A 14,235-nucleotide genomic window follows, 5' to 3' on the forward strand; every position below is an offset into this window, starting at 1 on the left:
GACCACCAAGCTTCCAGAATCCCTAGTCTGTAGAGTTCAACCTAGGCATTTATAGGAGAATGATAGAAAGTAGGAGGCCCAGGGATGAGAGATTTGCTGTGCCAAAGGAAAAGCAAAGATCAAACATTTTCAAGAGTCAGTGAAGCAGGTGGGAAAGTTGCTTGGGTTAGCAAGTGGTTAGAGGGCAGTGAGGTAGATGTTGTAATTAGTCTGCTGGTCAGGAGTTCCTCTTCTCATAACTCTCCTTACTGTTGTTTAGATAACTATACTGCCCCAATGTAGCACGTGTACTTTGGCGGAAGCCAACTCCATCACTGGCTCTAGTAGTCAGGCCAAAGTGAACCATAATCCCACTCAAAAGACCTAGTTTTAAAAGATGGGCATGTAACTTAGTTAGGACCTATGGGACACAGAGAACAGTTTTGGGAGATTATCTGAAAAGCTCCCTCACTCCCCCAGAAACAACCCAAGCTCAGTTTCAACAAGGAGGCAAAGCACATGTACTTCTGTGAGTCAGTCTTAAGGTATAAGCTGATCCCATCTGGGAGGCAAAATCGAGGGATGCAAACAAGCAGACCTTTGATGACGCCATGGAGCACGCAGGTCACACCTACTCTAAAACTACCGCACTACCGCCAAATTTCTCCTTTATCGTAAGTTTGCCCAGGACTTCTTCCTCTTGCAACCAGAAACATCTTAATATATCAGAGATGCAAGAACTCCTGATTCACCATACAGAAACTTGAAAATATTCAACAGATGAGGTTATTATGGTTAAATTCATATTCTTAACAGAAGTCATCGTTATGTGCATTTATTCTAAGGCTGCAACTACTCAAGAGCCAAGTTATAAGAGCAGAAATCCTTGATGTACAACCTTAGAAGAAATCATGTTAAAAAACTATAAATGAGAGAATATACATACCAGTTTGATCAGGACAGTCATGGTTCATACTTATTTTCCTGGCATCATTATTACTAGAAGCCCATCATTCTCAAGTGTCCCAATGTATACACTTACCCGGGCTATAAAGCATGTTTTTTGGATTTGTACAGTATTCTCTTCAGAAAAATAACAGTAATCCAAGGAAATGGCTGGAGACCTTTAAAAGGTAAAACAATTCCATCTTTAAGACCTGTGACTGGTTTAGGAAAAAAGTGTACTAGGAAAAATGTCTGTGCCTATGAAGAATTAATGATTATTTTTGCAGTGTCATTTTTTATTATAATTACATTACTGTAATTTCCTTCTACTGAACTGGTGCTATGGGGATGAATACTCGGGTCACAGGGACCCTCATTTGTAATAAGAACAAGGTAATTCTCACGAAGACGTAATGGGGGCAAGATTTGAAAGCACTGTGGCAGGTTCTTAAATACATAGATATTTCTTCTATTATCTGCCACTATGTCTAAAATACCTCTGTACTCCAAACTCATTTATTTAGGTTCTAATTTATTTAGTCCTCTATTAAACTGGACGCCTACCACACCACCCATTAATAATATCTTACCAGAAGGGAACTGGCATTGGCATTTGGAAGCAAAGGCCCCAGGACAGGAGCAAGATGGAGTCAAGAAGGGAAAAGCAGTACCTGGTGCTCAACAAGAGGCTGAAAACTCAGGCTCTGCTTAGGGCATCCATGGCCCGGCTTCCTGAAGCAACACCTGTCATTTGCACCTTTGTGTTCCCCCAGAGATAATTCCACCTTAGAGGTCATGAAAGCTTGGAAAAAACCATAGCTAATGCTTATTATTGCTTTAGTACTATTTTCAAAGACATGCCTGTGTTCCTTTGGCTTTATGATGCTGTGAGTTTTGTCCACACATACACACTGATTAGATAAATAAGGTTCAGGGGTAAAAGGCAACCAGGTAACCTTTTCCCACAAGACGTCCAGCACTTTCAGCGTCTTTCTGCACAGATGAGGTAGGGCTGGGGTTGCAATGTCATGCCTAATCTGGGCTTCAGATCCGGCACCAGCCCGTGTGGGAAATGCAAGTGAAACCGCTGGAGCAATGCTGTGAAAAACAGGAACATCTCCATCCGAGCCAGCTGCTCTCCAAGGCAATGTCTTTTCCCTAAGCAGAAAAGAATAGACGTAATCTTTAAAATTCATAATATTAACCAAAATTTATATCTACTACATGGGTACCATTCAGGAAATCTGGTATTTAAAGAAATTTAGAGGAGCCATGTTTATTAAAAAGAATAACAATTGGCACTTCAGCTCCCAGAGTCCATTTCTTTACCTTCTCTCGTCAGATCACGGACTTCTGTAAGCATATTAATGCCCTTCCACACTTCCCTTGCACACTGCCACACAGCCCAACGTATGCCATGAAAGATCAAACTTCAGGCACGCCATTTTGTTCTATAGATTCAGGAGAAGTGCATTTCATTTCAGATGATTAAATGTGAACCTTTCCCCAATGAAAGGAAGAGTTTCCAGTCTGTCTTCCATGGGTGTTGTGGTCTGTGTACTTTTTCACAGCAGAAGCAGTATTTTTGGAGATGAGGTACAATAAACAAGGAGCCGAGAGAGCTACATTTCAGTTGCACTTCAAATTATGATGTCATTTCTACCCCTGGGTCTCAGTTTCTCAAGCTACCTATTACTGACTTCTAGCTCCACAGGTTTTGCTTACAAGCCAAAATCCACAAGCAAAAAAAGTTTCAGAAGAAGCCAGAGCTTCTCAACAATTTCTTTCTAGTTACTAAATTAAGTGTTGAGTAGAAACAGGTGTTAATGACCTCTAATTACACCAATCTCTCCTGTAGGAATCACTGCTGTGTTTTCAGAGTTAGAATCTTTAATTCTGCAACAGAATGCTTCAGATTAAGATGTCAAACATGATCATTCATCATGACCCTCTGTCCTAAAGCTGTGTCCCTGTGAAAGTTCTTACCTAGGGAAAAAGGAACCAAAGCCTCCTTCTTGGCAAAATATCCACTGCTGTCCAGAAATCGCTCAGGAGAGAATATTTCTGGGTTTCTCCAGTACTTTTCATCAAAGTGTACAGAATAAAGGTTGGTAATTATTGTTGTGCCCTTAGGAATGGAATAACCACGTACGACTGTGTCTTCAGAGGTTGCGTGGAAAATCCCTAATGGCACGATATTACAGAACCTTAAAACTTCGTGCAGAACTGCCTCCGTATAAGGCATTTTGCTTTTGTCATCCCAACAAGGCTTCCCAGTGGGTCCCATAATTAAATCGATCTCTTTCTGAACTTGTCCTGTCAGAGAAAAAGTGTTCAAGTCATTATGCAATTCTTAGAATTATATCCAAAGTTATTTCCCTTTGGATAACCTGCAATGTAATAAGTCAACAAGGTATGGGTACAACCGGATTCAGATTTTTCATTATCTGGGAGTTCTATTTGAAAATATGCCACATATTGTGTGCCACCAGAAACCAACGTTCTGAGTACCTTTGTTGTGAAAAACACACTAAAAGTCATGGAAATAAAAATTAAACCAACCTACAATTGGAGTAACATCACTTTCACCAAGGGAAAGAGTGAAACATAAAACCTGAATTAAAAAAATAAATAAATAAAAACCAGGGTTCAGGTCCCAGTTCTGCCACTTCCAGGGGCTGAGCTTAGGCAAGTCAGCCATTTAGCCTTTCCCCTCATTTATAAAACAGGCATAATAAGGCCTATCTCTGAGGTTCTTACATGACTTGAGAGAACAGATGTGAAACTCTTTATAACTATGAAATATTTTTCTTCTTGGCTAGCACAGCAGAAATTCCTAAAGTGCTTTGTATATAGACAAAGACTCCAAAACGTGTGAGCCCTAAATGGAGGGACAGCCTGAGATCAAGAGGACCCTCACCTTGAATGTTAGGGTAAAGGGCCATGAAAAGAATTGCCCACCGTAGCACATTGGTGGTAGTTTCGGTTCCCGCAATGATGAGTTCACCCACGGAAAAAATGAGGTTTTCTTTGGAGAAAGTACATGATGGGTCATTTTTACCTTGATCCATCTCATCTAAATAAGCATCGACAAAATGCTGAGGTGACTGAGGCTTTCTGTTGATGGAAGCTTCTTCAATAAGCCTGGAGAGAAAATCATAGACCACAGCTGCATTTCTAAATAGCTGTTGATGTTTTCCAAAAGGTAAGATGCCAATCCATGGAAAGGCATTATACAGGAAGACGGAGGCACTGGCAGCCAGTTCCACATTTTCACTAAATAACTCAATCATGTGCTGAAAATCAGTGTCTTCATAAGTGAATCGTTCTCCAAAAATGATCAGATTGGTTATGTTTGAAACAGCATTTGTTATTAACTGTTTAAAGTCAAAAGGTCTACCTTTGTATGTTTCAATAACATCAGTAAAAAATTTGGTTTCTTCTAAGATTTTAGATTCAAAAGACTTTTGGCCATATCCAAAACAGCGAAAGCTATTTACAGCTAATTTTCTGTGATCAACCCATCCTCTGCCGTATCTGGAATTGAGTAACCCTGAAAAAAAAAATAAAGTATTAAAAAAACTTTATCATCCCTACATTCGTGTATCGAACACCTGAAAATGCTATAGAGTAAAAAAGGATGGTTAGTCACTCTTCTCCAAACTATCTTTCTCTAGTAAGACTAAAACTAGACCTGCGGTTAAGCCCTGTTCTCTGTTCATCATTAGCCACAGAATATTGTCAACAGATAAAACTTGTCTCCTTTTTATCTGGGGATAGGCAGAAAAGACCTGTAATTCTCCCACCGCAAGAAACTGGACAGTCCTATGTAATTCAACCTGGGTGAACCAGACACGGTGATTTTATCTATTACTATAAGCCTCATCGACAAAAGACAAACCATTGCATGTTCTATGGGCACATTTTATCTTGGACTAAGAAAACAACTGAAAACTATCCTTGTAGGATTCGAAATTTTGTTTGTTTCTAGATTTTAGAACACAGATTTTCTCCTGTTAAAGGCATATGTTACCTGACAAGGTAACTCTGGAAGAGGCTAAGGAAGCCTGAATGAGGTGTCAGTGTGGTGGAAATATTCAAGCCAAAAGGAGGATAATATGGATTGAGTGTTTGTGTCTCCACAAAATTCTTATGTTGAAGCCTAACACCCCAAAGGTGGGGCCTTTTGGGAGGTAATTAGGTCATGAGGGTAGAGCTTCATGAGCTAGACTGGTGCCCTTATGAGAAACACAAGAAGAGATGACTGTTCTCAGCTATGTGAGGATACAGAGAGAAGACATCTGTCTCCAAGTTGGGAAGTAGGTTCCTTCTAGACACCAGATCTCCTGGCACCCTGATCTTGGATTTCCCAACCTCCAGATCTGTGAGAATCAATGATTGTTGTGTAAGGCACTAAGTCTATGGTATTTTTACTAAAGCAGCCCAAATGAAGACAGAGGGCAAACCTGAAACTCAAACTTCTAATGTTGAAATTGCTGCCTTAAAGTTTCAGAGTCTCCACAGTATACCCCACTCTTATGATGTGGCTACTATAGAATATATTCCCTTTAAATTATCAAGATGCACCCCTATGTTTATTGTAGAATCATTTACAATAGCCGAGATATGTAAGCAACCCAAGGGTCCACTGATAGATGAATGGGTAAAGAAGATGTGGTATGTATATATACAATGGACTATAACTCAGCCCTAAAACAGAATGAAATCTCGCCATTTGAAATAGCATGGATGGATCTAGAGAATATAATTCTAAGTGAATAGGTCAGTCAGAGAAAGACAAATACCATATGATTTCACGCATATGTAGAATTTGAGATAAAACAAAGAAAAAAGAGACAAACAATAAAACAGATTCTCAAATAGAGAGAACTGGTGGTTACCAGAGGGGAGGTGGGTGGGGAGAAGAGTGAAACAGGTGAAGGGGATTAAGAGTATGCTTATCATTATGAGCACTAATATATGGAATGTTTAATCATTACATTGTATACCTGAAACTAATATGACTATAGTTAATTATACTTGAATTAAAAAAGTGATTTGCAAAAAATTTTTTTAAATTACCTATCAAGAGAAAAACAGGGGCGCCTGGGTGGCTCAGGTGGTTGAGCACCCAATTTTTGATTTCAGCTCAGGTCACAACCTCAGGGTCATGAGACAGAGCCCCGCCATCAGGTTCTGAGTTCAGCGTGGAGTCTGCTTAAGACTCTCCCTCCCTCTCCCTCTGCCTCTCCCCACCACGCTCTCTCTAAATCAATCAATCAATCTTTAAAAAAAAAAAAAAAAAAGACAGGAAAACAACATCTTTAGCACATTTATGTAACATGTACTTTACTCAAAATTTCATTCATAATTGGTACATACACATACCTTTGATGAAAAATACCACATTCTCTTGTGTACATGAGGTACCTATAAAATTTATATCTCAGCAACCTTTATGCAGCGGTTTTTGAATTTGGAGCTTATGATAAAGCTAACCATACAAGAAGGGGTCTTTAGCGCTATGTAGCCATCTTATGTTCCCACAGTCCATTGTCCTTCCTAAACTCCCAGATGACCATTCAACAAATAGTCATTCAACATGTATTTATGGAGCACGTACTGTGCTCCAGGCAGTGTTCTAAGAGTCACAGATATAGAGGCAACGATGCCTGCTCTTCTTACACACTAGTGAGAAGAGGCAAACAAATAAATTATACAGCAAGGAAGGGGACACAGAATAGTCAGGGAAAACCTCACTGAGAAAGTGGCATAAGTACAGATATAGGACATGAGGGAGTGAGTCAAGCAGATATCCAGGGAAAGATCCTTGCTATAGAGGGAACAGCTAGTGCAAAGCCCTAGAGCAAGGTATGCATATGGGATCCATGTACAAGAGGGTACAGAGGAGCTGTGTGATAACTCTATGCTGGCCAAGCATGGGCTGAGCCCACCTATAAGACAACTTCTACCCAAAGAGTGGGCTAATGGTGGCTCTGAATTCTCATTTCCAAGTTCCGTGCATATGTATTTACAGTAACACATAATTTTCTACTTCTTTCTCTCACTGCTTTATGCAAATATCAAGTCAAACTACAGCTTTGAAAAATATATATAGTATATACTTTATCCCAAACGTTACTCTGATAACATCATCTTTCATTTTCACAATTTTTTAAAGATCTTCTATTATAATTGTGGTATAATTTCTTCTTTGGTCTAATTATTATTGAGAAGAGTATTTAAGAAGCTGGAAACTGGTGTTTTATTTATTTTATTGCTTCCAAGTATCATTATACTCTGGCCTGAGAATTTGTCCTTTAAAACTGGTGTTTTCTTTGTATTAGTTGATCTGCTTTGTGATTTAATATATGGTTAATTTTTATCTTCTTTTCAATGTCTTCATTTTTAGTCTATGTAAGCCAAATTTTGTTACATTTTTCTTGGAAATTGAGTGTGAAGCTCTCATCAGAGAGTTCTGGACACCATCACTGTAAAACTCTTACACTATTAAGTATTCAAATTACTGCATCTGACTTCCACATTCTAGTTTAGGCTTTCTTCTCACCAATTCTTTTAACCTTCAGCCTTTCTCCCTTATTGAATATCAAATCACCCAAGGCTGATCAACACTAAACCAAACAGAAGCTAGTCCTTTACACAAATCCCACAATTCTTCGTTTACATGTCATACTGGTTAGTAGTTAAGAAAGGCTGCTTCGTATTCTATTCTGATGGTAAAAATGTCACCAGGTACTCAAGAGTGGCTTTAAAAATCACTTCTGATTTCAAGTGTGCATGCACGTGTATGTAAACCTAACTTGCTTCACAAAACCTGCAGGTATTATGAAATGCTAATTCTTTAAAACATTATTTACAATATTTATTAGACAGGATTACAACAGTAGAATGAGCATGTACTGGTCTAAAATACGGGTGTAATGCAGCCTGAAAGGTCTTCAAACATTAAGTTCTGTAACCTAAATTAATTAATTAACTAATTCTTTCCTGCTAATCAGTACAACAGAATCTACACTCTATATACTAAACTTACATAAGATAAGGAGCGTAACTTAGAATAGTAAATCACTAAATAGGTGAAAATAAACATACCTCCCATTTTTGTCATCTTCATGAATAAAGGAAGGCATGGTCTGTCTGCAAAAATCTCACTTTGATGAACAAGGCATTCCTTTACTACATCATAGCCATTTAAAACCACAGCTGATATACCTCCAAGATCTAAACTGAAGATCTTTGAAAAGAAAAGAAAAACAATATTTAAATGACAAAATGGAGAAACAGAACTATGGAAATCCACATGTGCTAAACCCAGTTCTCCCAGTATTTGTTACTTCCCAGAAAATGGAAGGATTTATTATTCAACTGACAATGTTGAGTGCCTTCTCTCTACAAGGCATAGCAAACACTACAATTTCATCACCCAGTCAGTACCTGAAGACATCATCTTATAAATGGTATAAGGAAGAGAGTACCGGGCTCATGAAGCCTGGGTTCTAGTTTAAGCTTTGTCACTAAACAAATATAGGACCCTGGGCAGAACCCTTAACCTTTTTGGGCTTCAGGATTGCTACAAAAAATATACTTGATTCAGATGCTCTTTTAAGATTCATTCCAACTCAGTGCATTGAGATCTAGGAATCTCTTTTTATTTCCAAGATAAATCAGGAAGCAGCACCATCTATATATGATTTATTACTCCAGGCTTAGATAGGGGAGGGGATTACCTGAGACAGAACTTTGAAGTATAAACATTATAATTAGGCTCATTTGGATTTGGGTCCCTGAATTCCATGGAGTTAATGAAGATGGCCCCTAAGGGAAACTGACCTTGGAGAAAAGGCATTTACCACACAGGCACAGGCGGGTGCCCCTCAGCTAAGGGGAAGGCGAGTATCCACCCTATGCCTTGCTGGAGCGTCTCAGTCGCTTCCCCTCAGGTTCATCTACCACAGAACACCTCCTGTAGTCTATACTAGCTAGTCCAAAATAAGAGGCTAGTCCGGTGACGGAACAATGCTACTTTATCAGTGGGGTGCAAAGATGGCTTATCTTCATCCTCGCAGGGCTTGGCTGAGAGCTTTTTAGGGCCAAAATACTGAGTCAACCCTCATCTCTGTGCAAATAAGTAGAGCAGATTTAACTACAGTTTACACTACTTTGGGGGGAAAAACAAATAGGAGGTTTAATGGAGAACAGAAGTTCAGTAGAAGTAATTACAGGAAAAAATATGATGACCTCCAAGTAGTAACAGAAGCAACCCACTGAACAACGGAGTCTTTGGCTTAGGGAAGGGCTCTGCCAACCAACCGAGTAGTAAGAACATCTAGAACCTTGGGGAAGTAGCACGGACTGCGTGTGACAAGCAGTGGTATCAGTCAAAAGTGGCAGTGGAAGAGTTTCAGTGTCAAGAGACTGGCTACCAGCTGAGCAAACGTGGGACTCTTTCAGTTCCCAAAGCAGTAATGGAATAGTCTTAAAATCATTTCCCAGAAGTGTAATTTTAACAGATATAAAGGGAAAATGCCTCCTCCTGTGTGTCTCCTCTAATCTCAATACTTTAACACCAGCTGTGTGGGTTTTCCACGCCTCAACAATCTGGGACACCAGCTAGGTGTCCTAGAATTTAACTCAATTCTGACACTATCTACCTGGAGATAGTGTCAGATCCCGTAAGTTAAGGGCTTGGTCCCAAAGGATGCTTCCTATCTCTTCAGATGTCATTCGCAAGTCCAGGTGCTTCTGACCAACAGACTGTAAATCAGAGGTTCCCACGACCTCCCCCTTGGGTTCCATTAATATGCTAGAGTGACTCAGAGAATTCAGGAAAATAATTACTAGAATAACGGTTTATTATAGAAGGATACAACTCAGTAACAGCCATATGAAAGATATGCATAGGGAAGGTACGGGGAAAGGGGAGCAGAGCTTCCATGCTCTCCCCAGGCATGCTCTCTATTCTCTGCTCACCTCCACCTGTTCACCAACATGGAAGCTCTCTGAATCCTGTAATTCAGGGATTTTTATGGATGCTTTATTACCTAGGCACAACTAATTACATCATGGGCCACTGGTGACTAATTCAACTTCCAGCCCCTCTCCCTTTCCCAGAGGTAGTGGGGGTATGACTGAAATTCCAACCCTTTAGTCATGATTGGTTCTCCTAGCAATAAACTCCCATTTTAGGGACTGTCCAAAAATTACCTCATTAGCGTAAACTCAGGTGTGGTTGAAAGGGGCTTGTCATGAATAACAAAAGACACCTTTATTATTTTTAACACTTAGGAAATTCCAAAGACTTTAGGAAGCATATTCCAGGAAAGGGACAAAGACCAAATATGCATTTCTTATTATAAATCACAGTATCACAGCAGGAAAGGATGGCATTAGTGAATGCAGGAAAAAAACGGACTGATGGTTTCACAAGCATGGTAGAAGACCCCAGAGTTGAAAGCTGTGCTAATATGGAGTGAGAACAAACAGGAGAGTCATATTGTATGGTAAAGCTATCAGGTGTGGACACTATGGATTACAAAGACCAAAGAGGAGCCATGGCTTGAGAAAGTTGTTATACAATCCACTTTGACTCAAAAATTTGGTCCCCTATTTGAGGCTAGAACTGGGGAAACTGTCATTTGAACTAGCATCTATTCTGGTATATGCTGTTTTCAAGGACTTTTGGTAATGGTTTGCGAAACACTTTCCTTCTCTTCTAGAAGTCACTCTGTGATTGTCAAGTTTCTCCCCCCTCCCTGCAAACCAGCTCTGCCCATAATTTTTCACTGTCTCAGGTAATGAACACTCCATCCATTCTTCCAGCTGTTCAGTACCCAAACTGCCTGTGTTGACTCTATTTTTCTTCCCAGGCCCACATCACTGCTTAAAGTCACGTTGCCCCTATTTTCAGAATATAAACAGGAGATGGCAATTTCTTACCCTTCCATCCCTGACACTCTGATCCAAGCCACCTTAATCCCCCCCCATGTTATCACAACAGCATCTCAATTTGTCTCTTTATAGGTGATTCTCAACAAGGCATACTCCTGCTTCATGGCCTTTGTACGTGTTCTTTTGGTCTGGAATGTTCTTCCTCTAGAGTTTGCACCTTCCATTTCCTTTAAGCCTTTGCTCAAATGTCTTCTTTGCAGTGAGGCCTGCTCTACCCCAGTTAAAATTCCACCCCTTAGCCTTCTCCATCTCCCTTCCCCTAATTTAGCTGACTTCACACTCTGTACTCTGATATATTATATCATTTACTTATTCTATTTATATTGTCCATCTCCCCCCACCCCCAAACCACCTCAGCCCCCAGGAGAACATAAGCTACACCAGGACAGGGTTTTTACCACTGTTTTGTTTACTACTATATTTTCCCACCTATGACAGTACGTAGCAGATGCTGATAACTGATAAGTGTATGTTGAATTACTGAATAGTGGTGAAGACATACATTTAAGTATACTATTATAGAACACCATGGCTGAAGGGCTAGTAAGAGAGGGATGTGAAAACTGCCATTGATGAAAACTGATAAACAACGGTCTCCCACTTTTCAACCTTTGCTTGGGCTGTTTTCTCATTTGAAATCCCCCTCGACTGCCAGACTGTCCAAACCACACCAAGTCTTTAGGGAACATCCTCTACGAAGGCTTTCTTGGTTCACTCTCCTCTCTCTCTCCTTTGAACCGCCACAGCACAAGCAGAGATACTCCCACGGCACTTATTTAATACTACCTTGCACCAGAAACCAGAATATTCTTGTCTTCTGCTTGGCTGCTAAATTATAAACTCCACAGAATCCGTGATTTCATCTCTTTCATCTTCTGAACCTTCCATAGAATCTCACTCAGTGCCTTGAATAAAGGTCTCAATAAATGCGTACTGTATAAATAAATTAATAAGTTGGCAGATCCACTTGCCTTAAAGTAAAGGAATTGCTTTATTGTCCTTACATGCATTAACTGAAAATATTCCGTAAAAAACACTTTTACTACCTTGCTAGCTAGGCAATGCTTCTCGAAATTTGGATTCAGATTAAAGTAATTTCAGAAGCTTACACATTCTGAGTGAATCTCCAGGGAAATGATACTTCTTGATGTGGTATATTTCTATATAAGATTCCCTTTAAAAAGAATGTATGAGACCCAAGGACTGGTTGCTTTCCCTTCATGAATTATAAAAAAAGAATTGAATTCACAGACTTCATAAAAGTAGGTGTCACTTAAGTGACCACCACTTCTCACAAGCAATTTTCAAGTCCAGGTTTTCCCTATGAGCATACATCTCCAATGAAGAAGATAGTGGAAAAATAAGATTCTATTTACAAATAAACCCTATAAACAACTTTCCATAACCTTTCAGAAGCATAAGAGGTAACAGTCTCCTCCTACTTCCAAAATAGGTAAAGTATTTTAACAACCTACACTAACTGTGAGACTTCATCAGAATTGCATAGTATCTCTAAGGCAATGAGAGCCCTTTAGGGTGCTTCACGGCTAAGATAAAGCTCAAAAGTTGCCAGAGAGGAGGGTCCAAAATGGAGCTATAGGAAGACCTGGAACTCACTTTCTCCACAGACACACCAAATCTACAGCTATTTAGAAAGCAATTCCTCCTGAAGAACTGAGGGCTATAAACAGCTTCTATACAAAAAAAGAGAGGCCACATAATGAGTGTGGAGAGAAAATGGAGACACGGTAACAAAGGGAATCCCCAGCCCCAATGCTTCAAATTGCAGTGGAGAAGGACATCCATGAGGGACTGAGAGGAGATTCACATGCCTCGGGGCACAGAAAAAAAGCCATGGTTTGAAAGGGCAACTAGAATATATTGGGGCACCTGGGTGGCTCAGTCAGTTGGGCGTCTTTTTTTTTTTTTTTTTTAGAGAGATTTTATTTGAGAGAGAGAGAACATGAGCAGGGGGAGGATGGACAGTGGGAGAGAGTGAAGCAGACTCCCCACTGAGCAGGGGGCGCCACGTGAGGCTCAGTCCCAGGACCCTGGGATCACGACCTAAGTGGAAGGCAGACACTTAACCGACGGAGTCACCCTGGCGCCCCTTCCAGAGCCCATCTTGGCCAGGGGTTTTACCTGCGCTTTCTAATCCCCACAGCAGACGCCCAGACCAGCCATCCTTAGATGCAAACATTTAGGAACCTCCTATTCAACATTAATCTGGACCTAGAATTTGGATGTCTCATTTTCGCGAGAAGCCACGGGTAGAACCGCGCACACGTCTAGGTCCCACCGGCTGACCACGAGGAAAAACCACTCCGCAAAATAGCCCGGGGCCCCACTGCGCAGGCGCGGAGCACATCCTTGGCGCCCTCGGGGCCGGGGCCCGGGGCCCAGGGCGCAGGCGCGCGAGCACCACCAGGGGATTCCTGCTAGGCGTCGGAAGGGTGGAGGTCCTGGCTGGGCGGCGTTCCCCTGGCGGGGCACGGCCTCCAGGACTCCAACCCCACTCCCGGGAAGCCGGTTTCCCTTTAGGTAGCTAGCACACGGAAAGGGCGTCTCGACAGGCCGGGCCCGGGAGCGGCCGTCAAGTCCACCCCTGAGGAAGGCCGGGCCCTCCCAGCCTGCAGCCCGTTGGGCTGTACCTCGCCGTACAGCTGGCTCTGCTTGCTCATGTAGACGTGGGGGAGCTCGCCCGAGGCGGCCAGCGAGTAGATGTTGCCGATAAATGGCAGCCCCGACGGCCCGGGGGGGAAGCCAGCCGGCCGCCTCTGCTTCAGCAGCTGGCGGATCCCCAGCGCGAAGAGCAGCAGAAAGAGCGCGCCTCCGAACGCCGCGGCCCATGCCTCCGCACCCGGAGGGTCCCACATAGCCCGGACGGGGTCTGGGGCTACGAACCTCGGGGCTTTGGAGCAGGCCCGCCCTCTTGCCCCACTTCACTCCTATTGGTCGGACACCCCGAGGTCCCGCCCCCGTTCCCTGGCTATTGGGTGGCGGCTCTGGCCTACTCCTCGCTCGTCGGGCTCAGAGTCTAGGTGCGGGGGCGGGTGCCACCCTTTGGATCTGGGCGTGGCTCCAGGCGAGCTGGAGCCTGGGGCCCTTTTCCAGGGTTGTTGACTCCCGGCTTGGGGAATGCTGCATAGCCTCCGTCACTAGGCTAGCAGGATCCTTCCTCCTTTGTGGCCAACTCTTTTCGAAGGTGAATTTTTAGGAAGTTTTAAATAAGGAACTCTTAAATAAGCTATTTAAGAGTGAAAAAACTGCAGAGGTTATCAGAACTCAGTCTTGAACTAAACCTGATAATCTTCACAATTAACACTTGAGAACTGACTCATC

General features: G+C 41.9%; 1 protein-coding gene across 2 annotated transcripts; it reads right to left on the bottom strand.

Annotated features, from left to right (window-relative positions):
- Positions 1-798: 798 nt before the first annotated feature.
- CYP2R1 (cytochrome P450 family 2 subfamily R member 1) lies at positions 799-13,792 on the bottom strand. Of its 2 annotated transcripts, none has more exons than XM_045796549.2 (5): positions 13,545-13,792; positions 8,038-8,179; positions 3,986-4,477; positions 2,911-3,240; positions 799-2,082 (listed from the first exon to the last, which is right to left on the bottom strand). In XM_045796549.2, the coding sequence occupies exons 1-5, from the start codon at positions 13,767-13,769 to the stop codon at positions 1,907-1,909; spliced, it is 1,365 nt and encodes a 454-aa protein (XP_045652505.2). In that variant the 5' UTR covers positions 13,770-13,792; the 3' UTR covers positions 799-1,906. The 2 variants fall into 2 exon arrangements, with proteins under 2 accessions (XP_045652505.2, XP_045652504.2); XM_045796548.2 differs by having other exon boundaries at positions 3,845-4,477.
- Between the last annotated feature and the right edge of the window lie 443 nt (positions 13,793-14,235).

The sequence above is a fragment of the Ursus americanus genome, chromosome 24 (genome assembly GCF_024610735.1).
Source record: "Ursus americanus isolate L20-20 chromosome 24, mUrsAme1.1.p, whole genome shotgun sequence".
Lineage (NCBI taxonomy): Eukaryota > Metazoa > Chordata > Mammalia > Carnivora > Ursidae > Ursus > Ursus americanus.

Excerpts from the sequence above, each read along its gene's own strand:
- CYP2R1 (XM_045796548.2), bottom strand. The coding sequence starts at position 13,769 with ATGTGGGACCCTCCGGGTGCGGAGGCATGGGCCGCGGCGTTCGGAGGC. Across the intron at positions 3,241-3,844 it reads CCTTTACCCTAACATTCAAG|GACAAGTTCAGAAAGAGATC; the intron begins GTGAGGGTCCTC and ends TTTCTCTGACAG. Across the intron at positions 2,083-2,910 it reads TTTGGTTCCTTTTTCCCTAG|GGAAAAGACATTGCCTTGGA; the intron begins GTAAGAACTTTC and ends TTTTCTGCTTAG.